At 46.3% G+C, this 20,849-nt stretch overlaps 1 protein-coding gene across 1 annotated transcript in view; it reads right to left on the bottom strand.

Moving 5' to 3' along the window:
- Positions 1 to 3,990: 3,990 nt before the first annotated feature.
- The window catches only part of LOC147701056 (interferon-inducible GTPase 5-like), an 84,109-nt gene continuing 67,250 nt past the window's right edge, over positions 3,991 to 20,849 (bottom strand). Inside the window, exon 2 of the mRNA XM_086929852.1 lies at positions 3,991 to 6,852. Within this exon, the coding sequence (XP_086785978.1) occupies positions 5,554 to 6,780 (1,227 nt within the window). The 5' untranslated portion in view covers positions 6,781 to 6,852 and the 3' untranslated portion in view covers positions 3,991 to 5,553. The remainder of the gene's footprint in view (positions 6,853 to 20,849) is intronic.

The following is a 20,849-nucleotide window of genomic DNA, read 5'->3' as shown; positions in this document are numbered from 1 at the left end:
ACATCATCCGAGGTAGAAACGGATAGAGTGGAAATCTAATTTCATTTCAAGGGGGTTATCATAATCACGTGTAGAGCACACCTGCATATAGTAATCTACAGTATTGACATGAATGGTTAGAACTGTGAAATGTATTAACATGAGCAAGTGACGTATTTTAGGTCATTGACAAGTAGGATGGAGAAGTGACATAAAAAATGAATGTAACAAGCAGACACGTCAACATGAAAAACTTGTGTTGTGAAGCTGATAATAATGTATTACATGTGCTTAATAATTATGTAATTTTCTACATAGTTAAATGTATTAGTTGAAATTGCATTAATGCTATTTCGATTTGTAAAGCTTACATGGTGCGTTCTTCTGTTAGCTCTAAGTTGTAGGCCTGAAATGTAAGTCCCTGGAAAACTCTTCAGAATAAAAGTTAAGTTTGATGTGCACTGTAGAATCTGTTATTTCTCACATTTTGTATTGCAGGTAAAGAAGCACTCGTTAGATAGAATAATGTCTGTCTTTGTTTTAATAGCTAGGCAAGGAGAGAAGAAGTTGCAATCATGCGGCCAGAGTCGATAAAGGATTGTTTCGCACAGGAGAAGGTCTGGGTACAAGGACAAATTTTAAAGAGAAAGGTACACGGATGACATTGTGCACAAATACCTTTAGGACTGTATCCAGAGTGGATGGCGTGATCCGAAATACACCATGGGAGTGCTACCTGTGGATAACTGGTTGTTGGAATTAGGGATAGGGGCCCACTTCTTAATTGCCTTCAGATGGAGAGCATTTTAGAACAAGCTCCATCTTGGTAGCTTTAGGCTACTCGACTCATTGATTGTAGAGAGACTTCTTAGGAAGGCTCCAAGGGCCGACACCTTAATCCTTTCTGAAATGCTTAAGTAGGGGTGTTAATGCTTTTCACTCACCTACTCTCGATGCAGGTAAACTTGGACTCATGCTTCTTGATTTTCTGTATCCTACTTTTTGAATTAATTGTGCTGTTCATGCTGCACCATCTAAATTGGATGCGTAGATTTGGCTTCATGCCAATACCTTTGTATTTCTATACCCTCATGTTAAGGTGTCTTTATGTCCAGTTATTTTTGGCTTTGTAATAAATCAACTAATCTTAAGTAGTTTGTGGGATAAAATGTATGCAAGGAAGTTATTGGCTATTTGATTGATTCCTAATTACTTTCCTCCCCTTTACACTTTAATGCTGCAAAAAAGTACCATCGGTGTGACTCTAGAATAGATCTAGAACTTATGGGCTCGGTCCTTTTAGCATCATCATGTTTAGGTCGAGCCTAGACAGTGCATGCGCTGTCGTAAGACCAATAGTAAATACAATATCCAGGGTAATTTCGCCTGCCGCTTGCCATTGGTTAACTGTGGCATAACTTTTGCTAGCAGGCTTATGGTTGGCTGTGGATGTGAAAAGTCACTTTCGTTTTTGGAGGAGGCAGCACCGACCAACTACAATTAAGTGACGCTGCAGGGCTGTATATTTTAATTTAGGGACTACTTTGTTGTTTTTTTGCCATGACGCCTGGGACGCACATACGTTTAATATGCACAGTCGCTTTCCTCGGTGTTGTCAGCCCTCACCGGGAAACGGCCACTACAACGAGGCCGTTTCCAAGAATACCCTAACCACGCATGCAGGACAACGCATGCGTGGTTACCACAAAAGCCTTTACCACGCATACCTTTACTACGAGGTATGTAGTAAAGGGATATGTGGTAAAGGTTAAAAGTAAAAAAAGGGAGCTTGGGGGGTCTCCCCCCCCCCCATAAATAAAATTCACCAGAAGTCACGTCGGGATATGCAGGCAATCAACGTCGTTTAAGAGAAAACGGAAAAAAAACTTCCGCTTCCTCTTAACGACGTATGATGTCACAACGGAAGAGTTCGAGGAAAAGCAAATGCGTAGAAATACCATTCCGTTGTAACGCATGCGTGGTAAAGGCATGCGTTGCAACGGAATGCGAAGTAAGAACATACAACCCCCTCACCACCACCTGCCCCTTTGCAAATACAAGTTGCAATTGCTTGTTGTCTTTTGCCTCCCACGTGCTCACTCTGCATGTGCAGTGACTATGGTTTCCCCGGTACTCTTTGCGACTCCAGCTGCTCATAGACGGCCATGGCAGCAGTTCCCCAGCACCGACATGCTTTACGCCTTCCTCCTCCCAGCTCCGCAGTGCATGCTGCGGCCCCTCCTCCAGGCCGCCTCCTCCCAGCCTCTTCTGCCGGTGTGCGGAGCTACCAGCAGCTTGGTCCCCCGTTTGTAGATTTTGAACATTTCATCATTTTTTGTCGGATGTGCTAAACGTTCTCAAATTGATTAATTATTAAGGAAATTGTTCCCCGAATTTTAAGATACATTTCTATTTTTTGAAAGTTATACTACACTCACACTCATCGCTTTAATCAATGTAACCCTGACGTCATTACTAATGACTGAACATCCCAAAATGCACATATTATGGTGCATCACACTGGTAACACAGGCCCTTGTGATTTTGATGGTGATGACACTCTGCAACACTCGAGAAAACATGGTTATGCGCTACTTAGTTGAACAATGGGCTACACACATTTTAACTTTGTAAGAACTGTGCACACCTTGGCATTACAGCATCTTACTCCTATGATCACAACATGGCCTGCAGTGGCATTCATGTATACAGTACCGTGTATTCAAGGTGCAGTCCATAGTGATAAACGTCACTAGGCTCAACAATGTTGGAGCAGCGGAGGACTTGTGATGGGATCACACAGAAGGTTGGATGCCAACTGCAGAATGAGATATAAAAGCTCAGAATGTAGTATTGCATGCACTAGTCCTGACATAATTACTCCATTGCAAACTTAAAAATATAAATAAAAACATTATAATGTATAATACCAGTAGCTTTTACAAATGCGAGACCTATTGCATTGTAAATGCTTGTTATTAATATATTCAGATCAATTATTCTGTTTTTTTTCGTGTACCCATTAGTGAATTATTTAATTTAAAAAACACATGATGGTTAGTGAATAGGGGCCCCTAGCCTTCCATATCAAATCATACTAAGGCATGCAGTTAGGTCAAAGGCAGAAACATGCCTAGGTACCATTTTGGACTCATGCATGACTTGTCGAGACTGGATTACGGGAACGGTCTATATGACGGAGCTAGGGCAAAAGTCATAGATAAATTACGTCTGCAAAACGCAGCAGCCAGACTGGTTCTAGACATACCTAAGTTTGAGCCAATCAGTCACAAACTAAAAACTCTGCATTGGCTGCCAATTGCAAAAAGGTGAAATTTAAATCACTCTGCTTGGCCTACAAGGCATTTCAGGGACAAGGATCACAATTTTTGAGGTCTCATCTAAAACTATATGAACCAACGAGACCTCTGAGATCCGGTCAATTGAAACTAATTACTGTCCCCAGATTTTGACGAGCTAGCTGGGGCGGTAGAAGCTTCCTTGTACATGCGGCACGAACCTGGAATCAGCTGCCTCTTGCCATAAAACCTGCCCATCTTTGGAATCCTTTAGAAAGGAAGTAAAAACATGGCTGTTCTCTGCATAACTTTAGATAACGTTCAGGAGATAGGAGGATCTATCATAGTGCCAAGACGCCCACGGGCATTCGTGTGCTCTACAAGTTGACAAATCAATCAATCAATCATTGTGCATGTGAATGTTGCCTGGAGTTCAATAGTGCTCTTTTCTTTACCCTGAACAGATCTAGGCTCCAGCACCCCAAGGCAGTGTTCCTGCAGAGAGCTTAGTGACCGGGTGCAGGGTTTCATTCAGTCTGTATTGTCAGCCCCCACTTCCTCTGTCCCACCAAAGCACATGGACTTCATGGAATCGGAGATCCTGCTGGTGGACGTGGGTCTGACGTCAGTGTTGCTGAAGGTTAGTGGGCTCTTAGAAAAAGGGATTGGTATGGATAGGTCTTGAGAGTTCAATGACGACACACCATGCTTCGCATGATACAGTTTATTTCATGTCACAAAACTGTGACAGGGCCTTTTCACTTTTCAGAACGTTACCAGCACAGTAAACTGAAAAACTTAAAAAGATGTTTCATTGATCAAGTCATTTATAAAATGTCTAAGTACCCTGGACCCCCATGGAAAGCCTGGGCCCACTTGATCACTACCTACCCCTGCCCCCTTCCCCCACAGATGGTGAATAGCAGATTTAAACAGAAGCAGACTGATGCAGCTAGCTCAGAAATTCCCCTGACAGACTTTTCTTGAAAGATACAGCCATCTTCCAGTGATGGGACGCAAATGATCCAGATTCACCAAAAATTGGATAAATGTTACCCAAATTTCCCTGAGTGGCTTCAAATAGCCCTGTAGTTCATTGAAAAATCAAAGCCCACCTCACACAGATGCTTTAAAAATCAGCATAGATCTCACTACAATGCATCATAAACTGTCCCAGACAATCCCAGGGTAGGATGAACGGCCCCAAGTCTCTCTGAAGTGGATTAGCAATGTCGCAACTCACAAGAAAGCATAACATATACATCTGGTTGATAAACCCAAAGCTCCTTGGAATTCATAAAGAAACGTCTCGTCTCACAAAAGTGAATTAAACAGGCCACATCTCCAAGGAAGGCGGCACCCCCAGTCACATGGAAATGTATAAAAAGATGCTGCATAGACCATTTTCTTTGCTGTCGTAACAGCTTCCAAGAGTGACTCCTTGGACAGATGGTCCACGTTTAGATTCCATGCGACAGATGCCCAGTTGGCACTGAAGGCCGGGCCAGATGCACACATCCATAGCTGCGGACTCCGTCACAGTATAAGTTGTGGTGTAGCAGTAAGCGAAGGAAAACATTTAAGCATATTGTGTGGTTATAACTTCTCCCACTCCTGCAGCCATATTTCCAAAGGAGAGAAGGGACATGACCAACATCATAAACCTGAAAAATGTCTCTTCTGCAAAGTTTCTGACTGTGCGGCGTGGTGTTGAGGAGCAGCATAAACAGCAGATGTTGATGGGTCCTTCGCGGGCGAGGTGCGATGAGATCATTGAACATATAGTGGCCTAAATAGAACTTTAGGAAGGACGCTTGGCAGCTTATTGGCCAAATTCTACTCAGTGCGCCCAATCAAGTTCTAGTAAACAACATCAAAAGTGTGCTGGTATGAGGTCTTTTCTGGTAGTTATTGCCCTATGCGAACAGCTACAACCCTACCACAAGGGTATTAACAAACTTGAAACCCCCTTCCCTTCAGCTGTTCTTGAAATCCATGCTTGTTTTTGTTTTTTTAAGTACTAAATGCAGTACCCAACAAGTAGCTAAACAGCTACTTACTCTGTTGAATGGGTAAGGTCATTCAGTTAGCCAATGATATCAAGTAATACTATAAGCGCCCATCATCTGGATCAATCAAAGTAAGAGATGGCCTCCCCATTGGTAAAGGCCACATCCTTTGCTCTTCTATTTGATTCGATGATATCTTGGGTTGCAGCTAATGTGCACCCTGTCCCATTATGTCCTCAATCTCAGGTGCTAACACGGTCTAGATATTAAGAATCTACACTCGAGTCCAGGGCCCTGGTCAGAACCCTTTCAGCATCTTCTGCAATTTCTTTTAAGAAGCTTTCCAGCATGTAGTATGTGGTGGCATAGGAAAGTCCCCCAGCAACTGCAGAGCCGAAAATAGGTATGGTACTCAGAGCATATTCAATGAACATTATCCCACCTCCAGCAGCCTTGGTCATTAACTTAACGACAATTTCCGTCGTTATCTCATTCACAACCATTGGAGACTTGATCACTGCCCTCAGCTCATCTTCAGACTTGTCAAATTTTTTAGCAAGTTTACTGAGTGATTCTTCATCCAGACCAAATTCCTTGAGGTAACCTTTCATGGTCTTCACCAGGATGGTGAGGTCACACGCGACGGAGAGACCAGGGACAGGGGCAGTAGCAATGGCACCTGAAAGTACAGCCAGCTTCCAGATCTGCTGCCTCAGGACCTCCTTTTTCTTCTGTAAAACTGCTACTGAAATATTGGGCAGTGAGAGCAAGAAGGCATGCTTTTTGTGTCCAGGCAGTTCTCTTTCCAGAGTGTCCTGCATCTTCTGGAAGTCGTAGAGGCCCAGCTCACAGCAAGACAAGAGAAACACCTTTGGGGATTCTATGCCCCCTTCTTTCAAGCAGTTGGTGCAGTTGTCTCTAATTTCATTCAGGATCCTTTCCTCATTGTAGGTAGACTTGCGACGTCTTTTGCACGCATACAAGTCAGAGTCCACTTTTGAACGCACAAAGTAGAATTTTTTGCCCATTTTTTGGATCTCGAGGGCAAGCAGGATGTGGTTTTCCTTGAAACGCTCAGAGGCAATGAGAATAAAGAAGTCATAGCGGCTAAAACTCACTCTCTCCAGATAAGCGTCAGCTTTGAACTTGGGGGTTCCAATGCCCGGCAGGTCCCAGATGGTCACATTGGAATGGTTTTGGTACTGATAAGGTGTTGGGTCCATGGTGGTTTCTACCACTCCTGTCTGGGCTGCTCCGTCAACTTCATCTTCGATTCCCCGGATAGCATTGACAAAGGTAGACTTGCCGGACCCCGATTCGCCTGTGATGGCAATATCCAACTTGGCCTTCTCCAGTGATTCCAGAGATTTCTTCAGCATCGAAGCAGCTTCAGTCAGGTCTCCTATTTCTAGTGCAGCCTGAACATCTGCCACTTCATCATCTGTGATGCACTCAAAGCTTTCCGGCCCATCGGTATCTTCAAGAATATTCATGTCGGAAACGGAAGGGAGTTTCAGATTCTCGAAAATGGAAGTACCTTCAGTTTCCAAAGGTGGGCAGTGTTCCTAGGAAGAAAATGAGATGGCGCAGAGGTCAGAACAATTTGCACAATATAATCCTGAAAGCATGTTGTCAGGTGCATGGATTTCTCCACTCAATTACAATCTACAAACATCTATCACCTCTTTTACAGTATCACCTTGAGGGACTGTAAGACTCTTCCATTTTTAGGTCTCACATACACAATATTTTTACGTGTTTGGTGAGAGCTAGTGCTGTCACCCAATACGTGCAGCACACATATACACAACATATAATATACACATACTTGAACCTAAAGATACCGTACAGCCGTTGGAAGCTGTGGTTTTGTTAGCTTTAAGCACTTGTTTTAGGGGCTTTCCATTAGTGTTTGTATCAGCCAACAGCATTTGGTCGATGAGGACTATTTAACAAGTAGTTCGCTTTCATTTATCCCCCTCATGGAGCCCTTTTACTACTACATGTTCCGGGTCCCATCATTGCCTGCCATCTGCCCACCTTACTGTTCTGCCGAACAGCACCACACTAAACGTATCCGTTCAGATCACTACATTACATTGTTAAATGATGCATGAATCCCATCACACCACATGTCAGGGAAGTTATACCTAAACATGCTCAATTCAAACTGCTCATACATACATTGAAGGCACTACACAATTCAGTCCCCACCAACTTGAACAGTTGCATCCCCTTACACCAACTAACCAGGCGCCTCTGTTCCGCGGGTCTCTTACATTCGATGCACACACAGAACCAGATCAGGAGGACAGGCATTCTCTTACATCGCTTCCAGACCATGGAATGACCTCTCAAGCTGAAGACCAGGCATTTCAATCAACCAACCTACCATAGGCAAAGGATAGGCGCACACACACTAGCTCAGTGCCAGGATACCCTCGCTAGTGATGGTGCGCTTTACGAAGACACATACATAACGTCCCCTTAAAAGGAGAACAAAACTCTCTCAGACACTTGGGTGCACATTTACGAGCCCCTTGCGTCGCCGGATCATCACTTTTTATGAAATCCCATAGATCGCAAGCCATGCAAAGCTACTTTACATGGTTTTGAATGGTCTCCAAAAATATGGAGCAAGGCGAGGCAGAGCAGATCGCTGCAGGGACTTACTCTGGACACATGCCAAGGGCTTTGCAGAGGCTATTGCCACATACCGCCCATGGATTTTGATGCTTCCCCAGATTTGCAAGACCCTGTAAACCTGGGGATGCGCCAAAAATGTACGCCTCTCGAGGTGAGGTGTAAAGAGGAGAAATAATTTAATAGCTCCTCGTTTATTCCTCTTTTCATGTGTGCTGCATTATGAAGCACAAATAGAACAAGCATTTACAATGCAATAGGTCTCGCAACTGCGAGTTTTGGGGCTATTGGCATTTTAAATGGCAATGCCTTAAAACAAGTTTAAGCTGTTGCCATTGTAAATGAGAATGCCTTTCATTTATGTTTTAAAAATGAAAAGAAATATATAACGCATTGTTATTTGCAAGGTCAATAGCTCAGACTCGCATAAATGCGAGACCTATTGCATTGGAAATGCTGGTTAAAGGTTAGCAGTCATCATTAGAATTCCGCTTTGGATTGGTTCTTCCAGCAGGTTGGTTCAACCTACACAATGGTATGTGTCTCACATTGATTGAGCGAGGTTTGAATTGCGGCAAACCGGACCTGCAAAGCTTGCTATTCTGTTGTTAAAGTTTGACAAAGTAAAGCTGTAATGCTCCTCAGTCCCGAAGTGTGTGCCTCCTGCTCTTCCAGTACAGAGACCCCCAAACAGCTGTGCCATGGAGCCTCAGTAGTGCTCAGAAGCAGCTTCCCATGTTCCAATACTGAGACCACACTGAGCGCTGCCCTTGCACCCAACGTTGTCCATTAAACTATGGCTTGATGGGCACCAGATCTCTCTCAATGCACCTTTATCCTAAACTTCAATCTTCAGCCTTGGCCGCTTCGCCTCTGTAGCTTCTGAGACGCAATTCATTTACTGTGTACACTAAACAAATGCGTAGTCATCCTTTCTTTCCTATCCCTTTAGCTCCAGACTTCAAATCCCCGCGTCCCCTCCTGCGAGCCACCATGCCTCCACCTCGGCGCTGCTGGCATCAGACCCTTTCTTTTACTGCTGCTGAATGCATTTGTTCAGCGAGGTGTGGTCACTGCCCATTGTTGTGGCATTTTAATTTTAAATAGGCAGTTTGGAGGGTTCAGTGGGGGTAGATAAACCCACAATGCACTGCAGCCCGAGGCAGAGTGGAACGGGAGATTAGGAGCAGGAGAAGAGACACCCTGCCCTGTCACAGATAAAGTATACGGTAGCGCCTAGAAGCAGCACTTACTGGGCGTACATTGAAAAAGTAAACTTTCATAAGAGTGAAGAGATTTGTACATAGTAAATCATAATGCCTCAAAATTAGGGCTGTTATAGTTTTAGTTTTAAAGTTATAAAAACACGCCATTCAGGACCACAAGATGTTGAGGGTTTTTACTGAGACTAGAACCCGGTCCCCCAACTTCAAGGTCCACTGTTCTAGCCATTAGGCCATATCCTATTGCTGTGGGTAGGCCCAGCAGGACACGTTAATCACAAGAGCTCATGCTGTATATATCCATCCTAAACCACAAAAAGATCTTTGTAATGTATAAACTATAGCATTACAAAGCTGTGCAGGGTATCTGGTGTTTTTACAAGATCTCAAAAAAAAATTCCAGTAGAATCCTCAGTAAGAAACACCGTGTTAAAAACCTGCCCCATTCTTCCCCGCTTGGTGTGCAGTCAGCAAAGCGCCCAAAGGTTGCCCTCTTGGAGATTCTTAAAGTCGCATGAGCTTCGATCTCCGAGCTCCCAATGCAGAGAGAGGGTGCGAAAAGCGTGTGCTTGATTCCGTGTGACTTTACCAGTGAATTCTACATTGAAATTTCCAAATGAGACTGGGGACGCTGCAACTAAGTAATAATGTCACTGGTGTTTATTAATTATTTTTTCGGAGTTTTTTTTAATATAGCGCGGATTTGACCAAAAGTATCTGAGCGCTTTACATGACCACCAGTGGCGTTACAGACGGAACATTGATTTTGTTAGTCACAGGGAGATTAACTATTTGCCCAGGATTACAGGATGTTGAGGGTGTCTACAGGGTGCGGAGAGCATGTGCTTCACGTGCACCCAGAGAACAAATAACACCCGGACACGAATCAGAGGAGCATCGCTGTGCACAGAACGTTATATTGAGAGGCTGTAGTGTAAAAACAGGCACTAGCAGCCTGCAATTGAAAAACAAGTAAAAGCCAGGACAGGAGATTTTAAAATGGTGGCGCGTGTTTGCGCCAAAAGGCTGCCCTCTTGGTGATTCTCACAGTTGCACGAGCTTCGCTCTCCGAGCTCCCAATGCAGAAGGAGTGTGCGGAGAGCATGTGCTTGATTCTGTGTGACTTTGCCAGTGAATGCTACATTAAAATTTCCAAATGAGACTTGGGACGATGCAAATAAGTATTAATGTCACTGATGTTTATTAAAAATAAAATAGGAGTTTTTTATATAGCGCGGACTCGACTGAAAGTATCCGAGCGCTTTACATGAGCACCAGTGGCTTTATAGAAGGAACATTGATTTTGTTAGGCATGGGGAGATTAACTAGAAACAATAACACATGCTCAAGGGTAAAGACATTCCTTTATTCAGAGATACTAGCCCCACAGTCTGCCGGAATACCCCTGTGCTCCCCGTGACCCCTTCCGCTTCTGAGCTCTGTGCTTGCCTGCCACCAACAAATCACAGAGCAGACTGGTGCATGCTCCAGGAGCGAAGGCAGCGTGGTTGCAGGAATCCCGGAGCACTGACTTGCGTGCGTCACAGTTGTCGTGAAGACTTTTCTTATCTGCTTGTTAAATAAACAAAAAGATAAAAGCCTTCACAACAGCAGTGAAGCAGGCGAGCCAATGGGCCAGACAAAAAAGCGAAAAGGAGGCACCCCAGAAAGCTAATTTCAGATGGCAGGCCACCGTTTAACATAAACGGTGATGCCAGCCAATGGAAATAAGGGGCAGGGCTTCAAGCCCTTTTCTAAAACTCTTCATTAGCAATAAATCTCGCAAAGCGAGCTGCGCATGTGCGCAGCAACGCTAGGCAACACCTAAAAAGGAAAAGGTATATATGGATTGTTAGTGCAGGAAGGTACCCCATCCTGCATAAAAACAATCCAGCCAACAACACAGACACCCTTGCACCATTGAGGAAACATTTATATGATCTTAACACGAGTGCAGACATATTTTCTAAATCTACCTGACTTTGTACAACGTTCTCTGAGAAATGTTTCCATAACGTGCTGACATTGTGCATTCTTTTACTCTCCATGCCCTTGGATAAGTACCGAATGGCGCTTCTCTGAGATGTAAAGCTACTTGTTTTTCCATCCAACTGGCAATCAACTTGAAAACTTAGTGTGGTTAGCTATTCTTTTTGTATGAAGAATCGGAAGGAAATTTCCAATGGATTAGGGGAGCGGTGGGGAGGGGAGTCTGCACACAGATTTGTTTGAAATATAGTATAAATATGAAAGAATAATTTTTTCAGTTGTTCATTCCCTTCACGGAACAGGGTTTTCTTTGTTGGTTTGGACCCGCTTAAGCGTGATTAAACTGCTCTGTTTTACCTCCGCTTACATATACTTCTTTGGATTTATGTGGACAAGAGTGGAATAAGCCAGAGCGCAGAGGTGCACTTTCCACTCCATGGTGCAAGGATGCCGGTGTTAGCATTAGGCTGCCAAAATGGCGCCTCCACTGGGAGAAGGCCAGGAATGCGCTGAATTGGTTAAATATGGTATATTCCTGCCTTTTCACTTTGACGTAAGGCAGTGCAGCAAATGACATGCTGCGCTGCCGTACGCCAAATCCTCATAAATGAGGCCGTCGGTATCACTCTGCCAGTGGAACATAGTTAACAAAGAAGGATTTAATGATACCCTTCGAAAATCTAGTTACATACTTTAAACTAAGTAGAAGCTTAAAATACAGCACTATGCACTCGCCCTCACCTCTAAACGACTATATGACTTGTTCCTCTAAGGAGTAAAACAGCTAAAATGAAGTGACGCCAATTAAAGTGAAACTGGGAAAGGAACTATAATGAATCTGCCAAAGCTAAATTTAAACAAGCATTTGCAATGCAATTGGTGTCGCATTTGTGAATGTTAGAGCTATTGGCATTGTAAGTGATAATGTTTTTACTCATTTTTTTTGTTTGTAGTGGAGTAGCGTAACAGACAAAGCAGCTGACTTAGGAATGGATGAACTCATTTTCAGTTTTAGGATTAACCATCTTGTGCTTTATGTAAATTACATTTTTTGTTCTTATTAATGGGTATTGCACAGGTATTTGGTTTAGAAAACCAAAAACAGAAGCAGCAGTGAAGTCACCCACTCACTAGTTCGGAAGAACGGGTGCTGCAGAGGGACATTAATAGGGGGTAACGTGCATTGTATTATGTGACAATGTGTGCACTTTGCGACAAGACACTCACTACATGAAGGGGGCGCGTGCACTACAAATCTGTTGGCTACAGGGGCAGTCATTCATTGATGTGCCGAGAGGTGCGCTATCTGTCACACGTTGAGGGTGGCACTAACTGCAGGGCAGGGAACAGTTAAATGTGGAATAAGGAGGGCACATGGTGCACTTTAATGACCTCCTGTTAGTAATAACAAGCATATAGTGTGTTCTCGTATTAGAAACACACTTAACCCCATCCATGCTACACTGCTCGTGTGCTCATGAACAATGGGATTCAAGGGAGGTCAGCATCCGGGATGAATTGCTGTAGCATTCAAGGTGTTAATGAAAGTTAACGAGCAGGAAGTGTATAAGGCACACATAACATTTATGTAGCTTGACATTTCATGACACGTGACTTGTTCCATATGACCAGTTACTCACCGTTTGGTGTGGCCTCCTCTCCTACTACTCAGTGGTTAATTTGTAAAAAAATAAGTGCTGGGGCTCTCATCAAGAAGCAGCTTGCAAGAGACCATATCTCCTGTTAGCGGCCGCCTAAAATGGAACCATGAATGTGGTGTGATGGCCAGAGCTGCCGACTTCGGAGCTGGAAAACCAGTCTTGAGTCTCTGCCTTGGCTGAACATTCTGGGATTCTGGGTAAATCACTCAATCACCCGGTTCCTACCAAAAATGATTGTGCAATGTAACCTGTGCTCATGCAAAGTGGTCCACCTCCTAGGGTCGATTTTACCCTAAATAAAACGGCAAAACAAATGTTGGAACCATTCTTACAGCTCACACTGGCAATAAAGCGCTTTATAGTACTGGAGGCAAGAAGATTGAGTGAGTTTCCGAAAATCACACAATGTTGAGCCGAGGTCAGGAATTGAAAGTAATAATTGCGCAAGTAGCTGCTGGGTGCTTAGCAGTGACTGGGCGATGCTGGCAATGTCAGCCGTCTCAGGATGCCCAGATGAGGGTGGTCAGCACTTACCTGAGGTTTCCTGTCTCCAGAGCACCCAAGGCGAAATGAGAGGTGTGAACCGCCCTGCGAAATTTGCCCCTGGACACCACACCATCTAGAAACCTCCCAGCATGTTTGGAAAGGAGACATGCAAAAATAAAGGTTAGGTCCTGGCACGGAGGTTATGTTGGCTGCCCGTGGTCCACAAAGGGGACCCTATAAGAGGGCGGTCGCCTTAGTGCCACATGAGGGCACACAAGTCAGTCCAGTTGTTAGGGAGCCACTAGAAACCGCGTGCCTCGTCACTTCCGGTGAGGGGTGGGGGGGGGTATGTAGTATAAGTGCTTCTCCCCGCCGATCTGGCGGCCTCTTTGTGGCTGCCCCTTATGCTGTTTCCCTCCCTAACGCTTACCCTGCATATGTGCAGGGTTTGGGGTGGGAGATGTATACTAACATGTTATTTTGTGTTGCAGGCGATCCAGAGGCTGTAAGGTACAGAAGGGTACCCTCGGCAGGAGCACACCAGGGTGCAAATGCCGAATATCCTCAGTAAGTCCTCGCACTGAACCTTGGAGGAGCGAGTGCGCCCCGCTAGTCCTATGGGCGGTTGTAAGCCTGAGCAACCGGGGGTTGCCTTAGAATGCTCCGCCCCCTCGGAGCGTGAGTAAGGGGGTGGACTGGCGGTCCACCGGTGAGAGGGTTTACCCCTCCCCTAAAATTGGTAAGCACCAATTGGCTAAGGCCACAGTGCAATTTGGCTAATCAGGCGGGCAAGTGGCAGAGGGGCTGCCTGTCCTTGGATTGCCCGTAAGATAACCCACCATGTTTGGCATATTGTTATGCAAAAAAACCTGCAGCAATTTTCTCCACAATGTGTTGTGTGGTTTATTTACTGATGATATTGCTGTATGTGGGATGGGAGTGTTGCTGATGTTGGAACTAACCAGTATACCCAGTGGAAGGCATTTCTGTGGTGGCTGCCACCGCCTCTCACACCACTAGGTCAAGGGTCTTGAAAGAACAGATGTCAGCACAGCTCAGAGAGCCAACTACCATTTGTACTCTCTGGCCCTGCTCCCAGCCATTTTGCAACAAACAGGTGGCTCTTGGGAGGCTGTGGGTGCAAATTGGGGGGTTTGGTGCGTTAGACCTGTGATGTAAGAGATCAAAGACTGTACAGTGTCACTTCCGGGACCCTTAGCATTCTGGACAATCTTTAACCGGCTCTCATGCAGCTTCTTGTGAGCCTATTAGAAAGTACAGAAAGTTTGCCCTTTCTCGTCTTTGACAGCCACATGCATCATTGTAGGAATTTGCGATTCCTAAATTGCGAAAATTAAGGAATCTCAATTTAGGAATCGCAAATTCCTGTGCATCAAAAAATTGCAATTTTTTTTGCGATTTCCTAATTTTCCTTATTTGCGATTCCTTAATTGCGAATCGCAAATAAGGAATCGCTTTACATCGATTTGTATGGGCCTAGAGGCCCATAGGAATCAATGGGAAGGCATTCTCATTTTGCGAATTCGCAATTAAGGAATCGCAAAATGAAAATGCAATTTCAAGGGTGCAGGGGGGGTCCAAAGGACCCCACCCTGCACCCCTGGAGTGTCATGCAAGTACATTTTACTCACACACGTCCCAAGGGCATGTGTGTGTGTAACATGTAAGTTTCAAAAATGCATTTTTTTGTATTTTTGAAACTTTTCGCAAATTACCATGAAGGTTTACTTCATGGTAATTTTTCCTTCAAAATTGCGAATTCGCAAAATAAAATTAATCATGCATAGCATTTAAGAAATCGCTATATTTGCGATTTCTTAAATGCTATCGCAATTTGAGAAATAGCAAAAAATTGTGATTTCTTAAATTGCGAAACATGAAAAATAAATGATGCATCACAAAAAGTGATTTTGGAATCGCAAACGGCCGAATTTTGCAATTCGCACCGTTTGCGATTCCAAAATCGCTTGATGCATGTGCCCCTAAGTTCCTTGAAATCTGCTGACCAAGCACTTTATTTTCCATCAGGCCACATCCTCGCTCGGTCATCGTGTTCCTGGCGCCCAGCAGCTCTGAGCCCGCACTTCATAGCACACTTGGGTAGGAGATCTGCAGCGCCTCCCCTTCCAGCTCAGCCAAGGGACCCGAAACAGGCGGCCTGCAGCATCTTTAATATAAGAAAGGGGCCAATGCCAACTTCTTTTCCTTCCGGCGATATTTAATTTAAAAAGCTCTGAAAAGTAAAGAAATATAAACAAGTAATTCAAGCAGAGCCGCATTTTACAGTGGAAGTCCTGGAGTTGCCCGTCTGCTAGAAGCTTTCAACAATTGAACTGCCCAGAGCATATCTGATGAGGGGGCGACTCAGTATAGCACCCCACAACCTATTTTTAATGTGTATTAAGTATTGTATGCATGCACACTGCGGCACAGTGGGAGCACCCTGTTGTAGAGAAGCAGTCTAGTGTTTGCACGTCACGTCGGCGACGTGACGTGCCAGCGGCCATGTTGGGCGGCGCGCGCATCGCGCTAGGCATTGGCGTGAAGAGCTGGTACGAGCAGCAGAGGCTCGGCACTCTTTAGGGATAAATAGTTAATAAACAAGAAGTAACTACACAGTGGCTGCAGCGTTTTCCTTGGGGGTTCAGGGAACATTACAATGGCGACGAGGGTGGGATGCTAAGTCCCCCCGCCTCCCCCCACCACAAGGAAACAGCACCGAGGGAGACAGCAAGTACACCGGTGACCAGGAACACCAGCATCAAGCAGGACACGGAGCCAGGTACCCTGAGGAACAGAGGGCAACGAAGACCAACGGCTACCACACAGGTACCCTAAAGAGTGTGGCAGAGCCCAAGAGTGCCCAGAGGGGTAGGACAGAGAAACCACAGAGGGTGGACAGACCCCAGTAAAGCAAATCAAGCGCGCCAGACTACGCCACGACCCACATACAAGGGGAACCGCGCTGGATAGCTCAAAAAAGAGCGAGGGGGCTGACGCATGTAGTCCCCAAGCCCATACAAGCAAGGTAGAGCTAGACAACATGCCGGGAAGCCCTAGAAGCCAAGGAAGCCAAGGAAGTGCGCAACCCACGGTCAAGAGCGAGAAGATGAGCGCGCAAGCTGGTTATGCAATGGCGCCGGTGCAGTTTCTACCCAGACCCGGCGAACCACTCATGAAGTGGGAGGTCTGGAGAGAATATATTGATAATTTCATTGGAGTCTTGGAATACGAAAATGAAGAACAATTTAAACCAACGAGAAAAAAAACGCATCTTGCTGCTTAACCTAGGCCCGGAAGGTCTGAGAATCTACAAAAGCCTAGTACCAAAACAGAGAGCAAGTACGGATGATGACGTTTACGCCCACTCAATTGATGACCTGAATGAACACTTCAGGCTGGCAGTGTGTGTGTCAGTGGATAGATTTAACTTCCAGCAGAGAAAACAACGCCCGGGAGAGACGGTGGAAGAATACGTGGCGGCACTGAAGCAGCTGGCGTCCACTTGCAGATACGACAACTGGGAGGAGGAGTTCATTAAAGATCAAGTGGTGATGCACACCACGTGCACGTCAGTACAGGACAAATTATGGGCCAGTGGGGACGCCACCCTAAAGGAAGTGATGGTCATCGTCAAAAGAGCTGAATTGGCACGCAGGTGTGCGGATGCAACGAAGAAAGAGACAACGCCCAGTGTCATGGTGAACAAAGTGGATGACGAAGGGCCCCGCAGAGACCACCAGGGCAAGAAGTCGTCAGAGAAGGGACCCAGTAAATGGCAAGGCAACGCAGGTCCCCTGGGAAAACAGGCGGGAAACGTCAGGAAGTCATGCTACAGGCGTGGGAGCTGGTCACACGAGGCGCACGACAGGAAGTGCCCAGCATTTCGTACCAAATGCATGTATTGCGGAATAATCGGCCATTACGAGAAGGTATGTCGGAAGAAGGCCTCCAAAGGCACAGTGAGATACGTCAGACAGGGAAGCGACGACCAAGAGGACGGGACCGAGGAGGATGTCGTAACAGTACTCTGCATATACGATCAGGTGTTGAGCATGGATGGCCAAGTTCTGGGCGTCGATGGCAGAAGGACGATGAAACCGGTCCTGGAGATGTCGATAGGAGGCGTTACAATAAGTGTGGTGGCTGACACAGGCTCACCCTACACCATTGTCCAGAGAGCGGTATGGGAGGACAAATTCGCTCCGCACCTAGGCACAGAACTAGAGAAGCTGGACATCCGCCCAGTCACGTACAATGGGGACCGCATACCAATGGCAGGATTCAGACCATTAGACTTTGAATTTAGAGGCCGGTCCGCTTACTGCAAGCTCTATGTGTCGGAGAAGGGCCCCTCGGTCCTCGGAGGGTTAGACCAAGGCGACCTAGGCATCAAGCTAGATCCGGGAGGCAAGGAGCAAATACTGCTTACGGAACCGGAAGTATGGCCAGACCTCGACAGATGGAGGAGTGAATACCCCAAGGTGTTTGGTGGCACGGTGGGAAGGTTGGAGAAGTTCTCAAACAAAATCATTCTGAAAGAGGACGCCGTGCCGGTGGCCCACAAAGCGAGAAATGTCCCTTTGGCTGTGAGGGAAGCAGTACGAGAAGAACTTCAGGACCTAGAAAGAAAGGGGATCATTGAGCCCATCATGTGTGCTGAGTGGCTGGCGCCTCTGGTGGTAGTTAAGAAACCCAGCGGCAATGTCAGGCTGTGCGTCGACCTGCGCGAACTAAATAAGAACATCGTGGTGGAGAGGTTCCCCTTACCCAGAATAGAGGAGATGCTGGCCAGCACCAGGGGAATCAAGTGGTACTCCACTATAGACTTGACCTCAGCCTACCACCAGATCGCACTTAACCCAGAGAGCCGCAGACTCACTTCGTTCATCACCCCCTTTGAGTGTTATCAGTTCCGCCGCATGCAGTTCGGGCTAGCCTCGGCGGCAGCAGTATTCCAGAAGCTGATGCACCAATTGTTCAAAGACACAGCCGGCGTCCAATACTTATAGGACAACATCCTGGTGATGGGGGGAGAGAAACCCGACCATGACGTGAAACTGGGAAACGTTCTGAAAATACTAAAGAGAAAGGGCCTCACAGCGGAATGGACCAAATGCCGGATTGGAATGGAGTCGGTGACCTACCTAGGACACGAAATAGGAGTACGAGGAGTGACTCCGAAAGCAGAGAACGTGAAAGCGATCTGTGAAGCACCTCCACCCACCAGCAAGGAAGAGGTTAGGTCATTTATTGGAATGGCGGAGTATTATAGCAAGTTTGTGCAACACTTCGCCTCCAAGACCCATCACATGAGGCAGCTGACAAGAGACAATACGGAATTTCGCTGGTCAGAAGAAGCACAAAAGAAATTTGACGTAGTCAAGAAAGAAGTAGCAGGAGCGATACCACTCCAAGGGTATGACCCCCAAGGGAGGACAGTTTTACCCACAGACGCCAGCGATAAAGGACTGGGAGCTGTCCTCATGCAAGACCGATGGCAAGGAAGGATGGAGACGCTCAGCTTTGCATCCCGCACGCTGAGTGAGACAGAAAAGAAGTACAGTGTAATAGAAAAAGAAATGTTAGCTGTGGTGTGGGCTACGACCAGATTCAGGCAGTTCCTATGGGGCACACGGTTCCAATTGAGGACGGACCATAAACCCCTACTGAAAGTGCTGACATCAAGTGGGCACGCCGACGCCACGCCCAGAATCTCCAAAATGACGCTGAAAGTGCTAGAATTCAGGTACGATGTGGAGTATCTCCCAGGCAGCAAGAACAGAGTGGCCGACTATTTGAGCATAGCAGCAGCCATGGAACTGAGTGAGGAAGACAAAGCGGGAACGGAAGAATGGGTAGCACTCACGGAAGACCAAGAAAACACCATCAGCCTTCAAGAATGGGAACAGGCGTACAAGGAAGACCAGATCCTACAAGAAGTGAAGTCATATATCACCCAGGGATGGCCTGACAAGAGACAGACCCGCGGGGAACTCAACCCATACTTTGAAGTCAGGGAAGAGATGTCGATGGACGACCGCGGAGTATTTGTGTACAGGGGAGAAAAAGTCATCCCCCCAGCAAACATCATCCCCAGACTACTGGACATGCTCCACGAGAGACACCTGGGAATTGGCAAACTGAAATTGAGGGCCAAGCAAAACTATTGGTGGCCAGGAATGGATGTAAAGGCCGAGATACATGTCAGAGAATGTTCACGATGCCAGGGTGCAGACAAGACTCTTAAACCTCTGCGCCCAGCTCTGGGCAAATTTGACCCCCGAGAAATCCATGGGAGGAGCTGTCGGTAGATATCCTTGGCCCGATCTTAGACGTACATGGAGTCCAAAAGTACGTATGTGTCCTTGTGGACAGGTACTCGAAGTGGCCGGAATTGAAAATAGACGAGGCTATGGACACTGAGACCATCAAAAAATTTCTAGCAGACACTTTTGTGAGGGAAGATATCCCAAAGTCCACCCTCAGTGACAATGGTCCCCAATTCAGATCGGAAAAATGGAACAATTTCATACAAAGAAATGGCATCCTAGCAAAGCACACATCCATCTACCACCCTGCTGGGAACGGACTAGTAGAGCGTTTTAACAGAGTGGTGATGGGGTCGGTCCAAGCCGCCATCTCTGACAACAAGGACTGGAGATATGTCACATGGTGTGGGCGTACAGGATCACCCCCACAGGGACCGGCTATAGCCCCTTCCAGATATTGAGAGGCTGCGAACCGTTCACCCAAGACAATCGGGTGTGGAAAGAGAAAACAGTAATGAGTGAATGGTCCCCAGCAGTGGTACGAGCAAACCTGGAGAAAGCCCAAGCTACTTACACCAAACACTACGATAAACGGAGAAACGTGAAGGACACTGGACTGGAAAAAGGAGAATGGGTACGAGTAAAGTTGGCCACGCTACAAAGAAAAGGCAAGAGTAAATACAGCAAGCCCATGCAGGTGAAGGAAGTACTGGGCAGAGCGGCCTTGCTATGTGACGGAAACGTATGGTCGCAAGACCGCATGGCGAGATGCAACAAGATTATAAGTTGGGACCAAAACGGTGCAGACTTAAGAGACGAGGGACATGGAACTGTTCAACAAGAACATCTGGAGGCAGAACCTGAAGTGAGAGGAGGAGAACATCAAAGAGAAAAGACTGGTGACGGTGACCAGGAGCAGACGAGCGGAGAGAACCTTAGTGGAGAAGAGGGAAGCGCGGCTGCGCCATGGAGTGGAGGAAGCAGTGAAGGAGAGGCCCCCACTACCCCGGTAAGACTGACTCGGAGGGGTAGAGCGGTGGTCAAGCCAGCAAGGTTCAGAGACTATGACATGAACGGCGGACTGTAAGTTAAATTGTTCTGCATTGGAAAAAGGGGAGATATGTAGAGAAGCAGTTTAGTGTTTGCACGTCACGTCGGCGACGTGACGTGCCGGCGGCCATGTTGGGCTGCGCGCGCATCGCGCTAGGCATTGGCGCGAAGAGCTGGTACGAACAGCAGAGGCTCGGCGCTCTTTAGGGATAAATAG

This window comes from Lissotriton vulgaris, chromosome 7 (genome assembly GCF_964263255.1).
Source record: "Lissotriton vulgaris chromosome 7, aLisVul1.2, whole genome shotgun sequence".
Lineage (NCBI taxonomy): Eukaryota > Metazoa > Chordata > Amphibia > Caudata > Salamandridae > Lissotriton > Lissotriton vulgaris.
The sequence above is the reverse complement of the archived record's forward strand: the minus strand, read 5'-3'. Positions and strand labels throughout refer to the sequence as shown.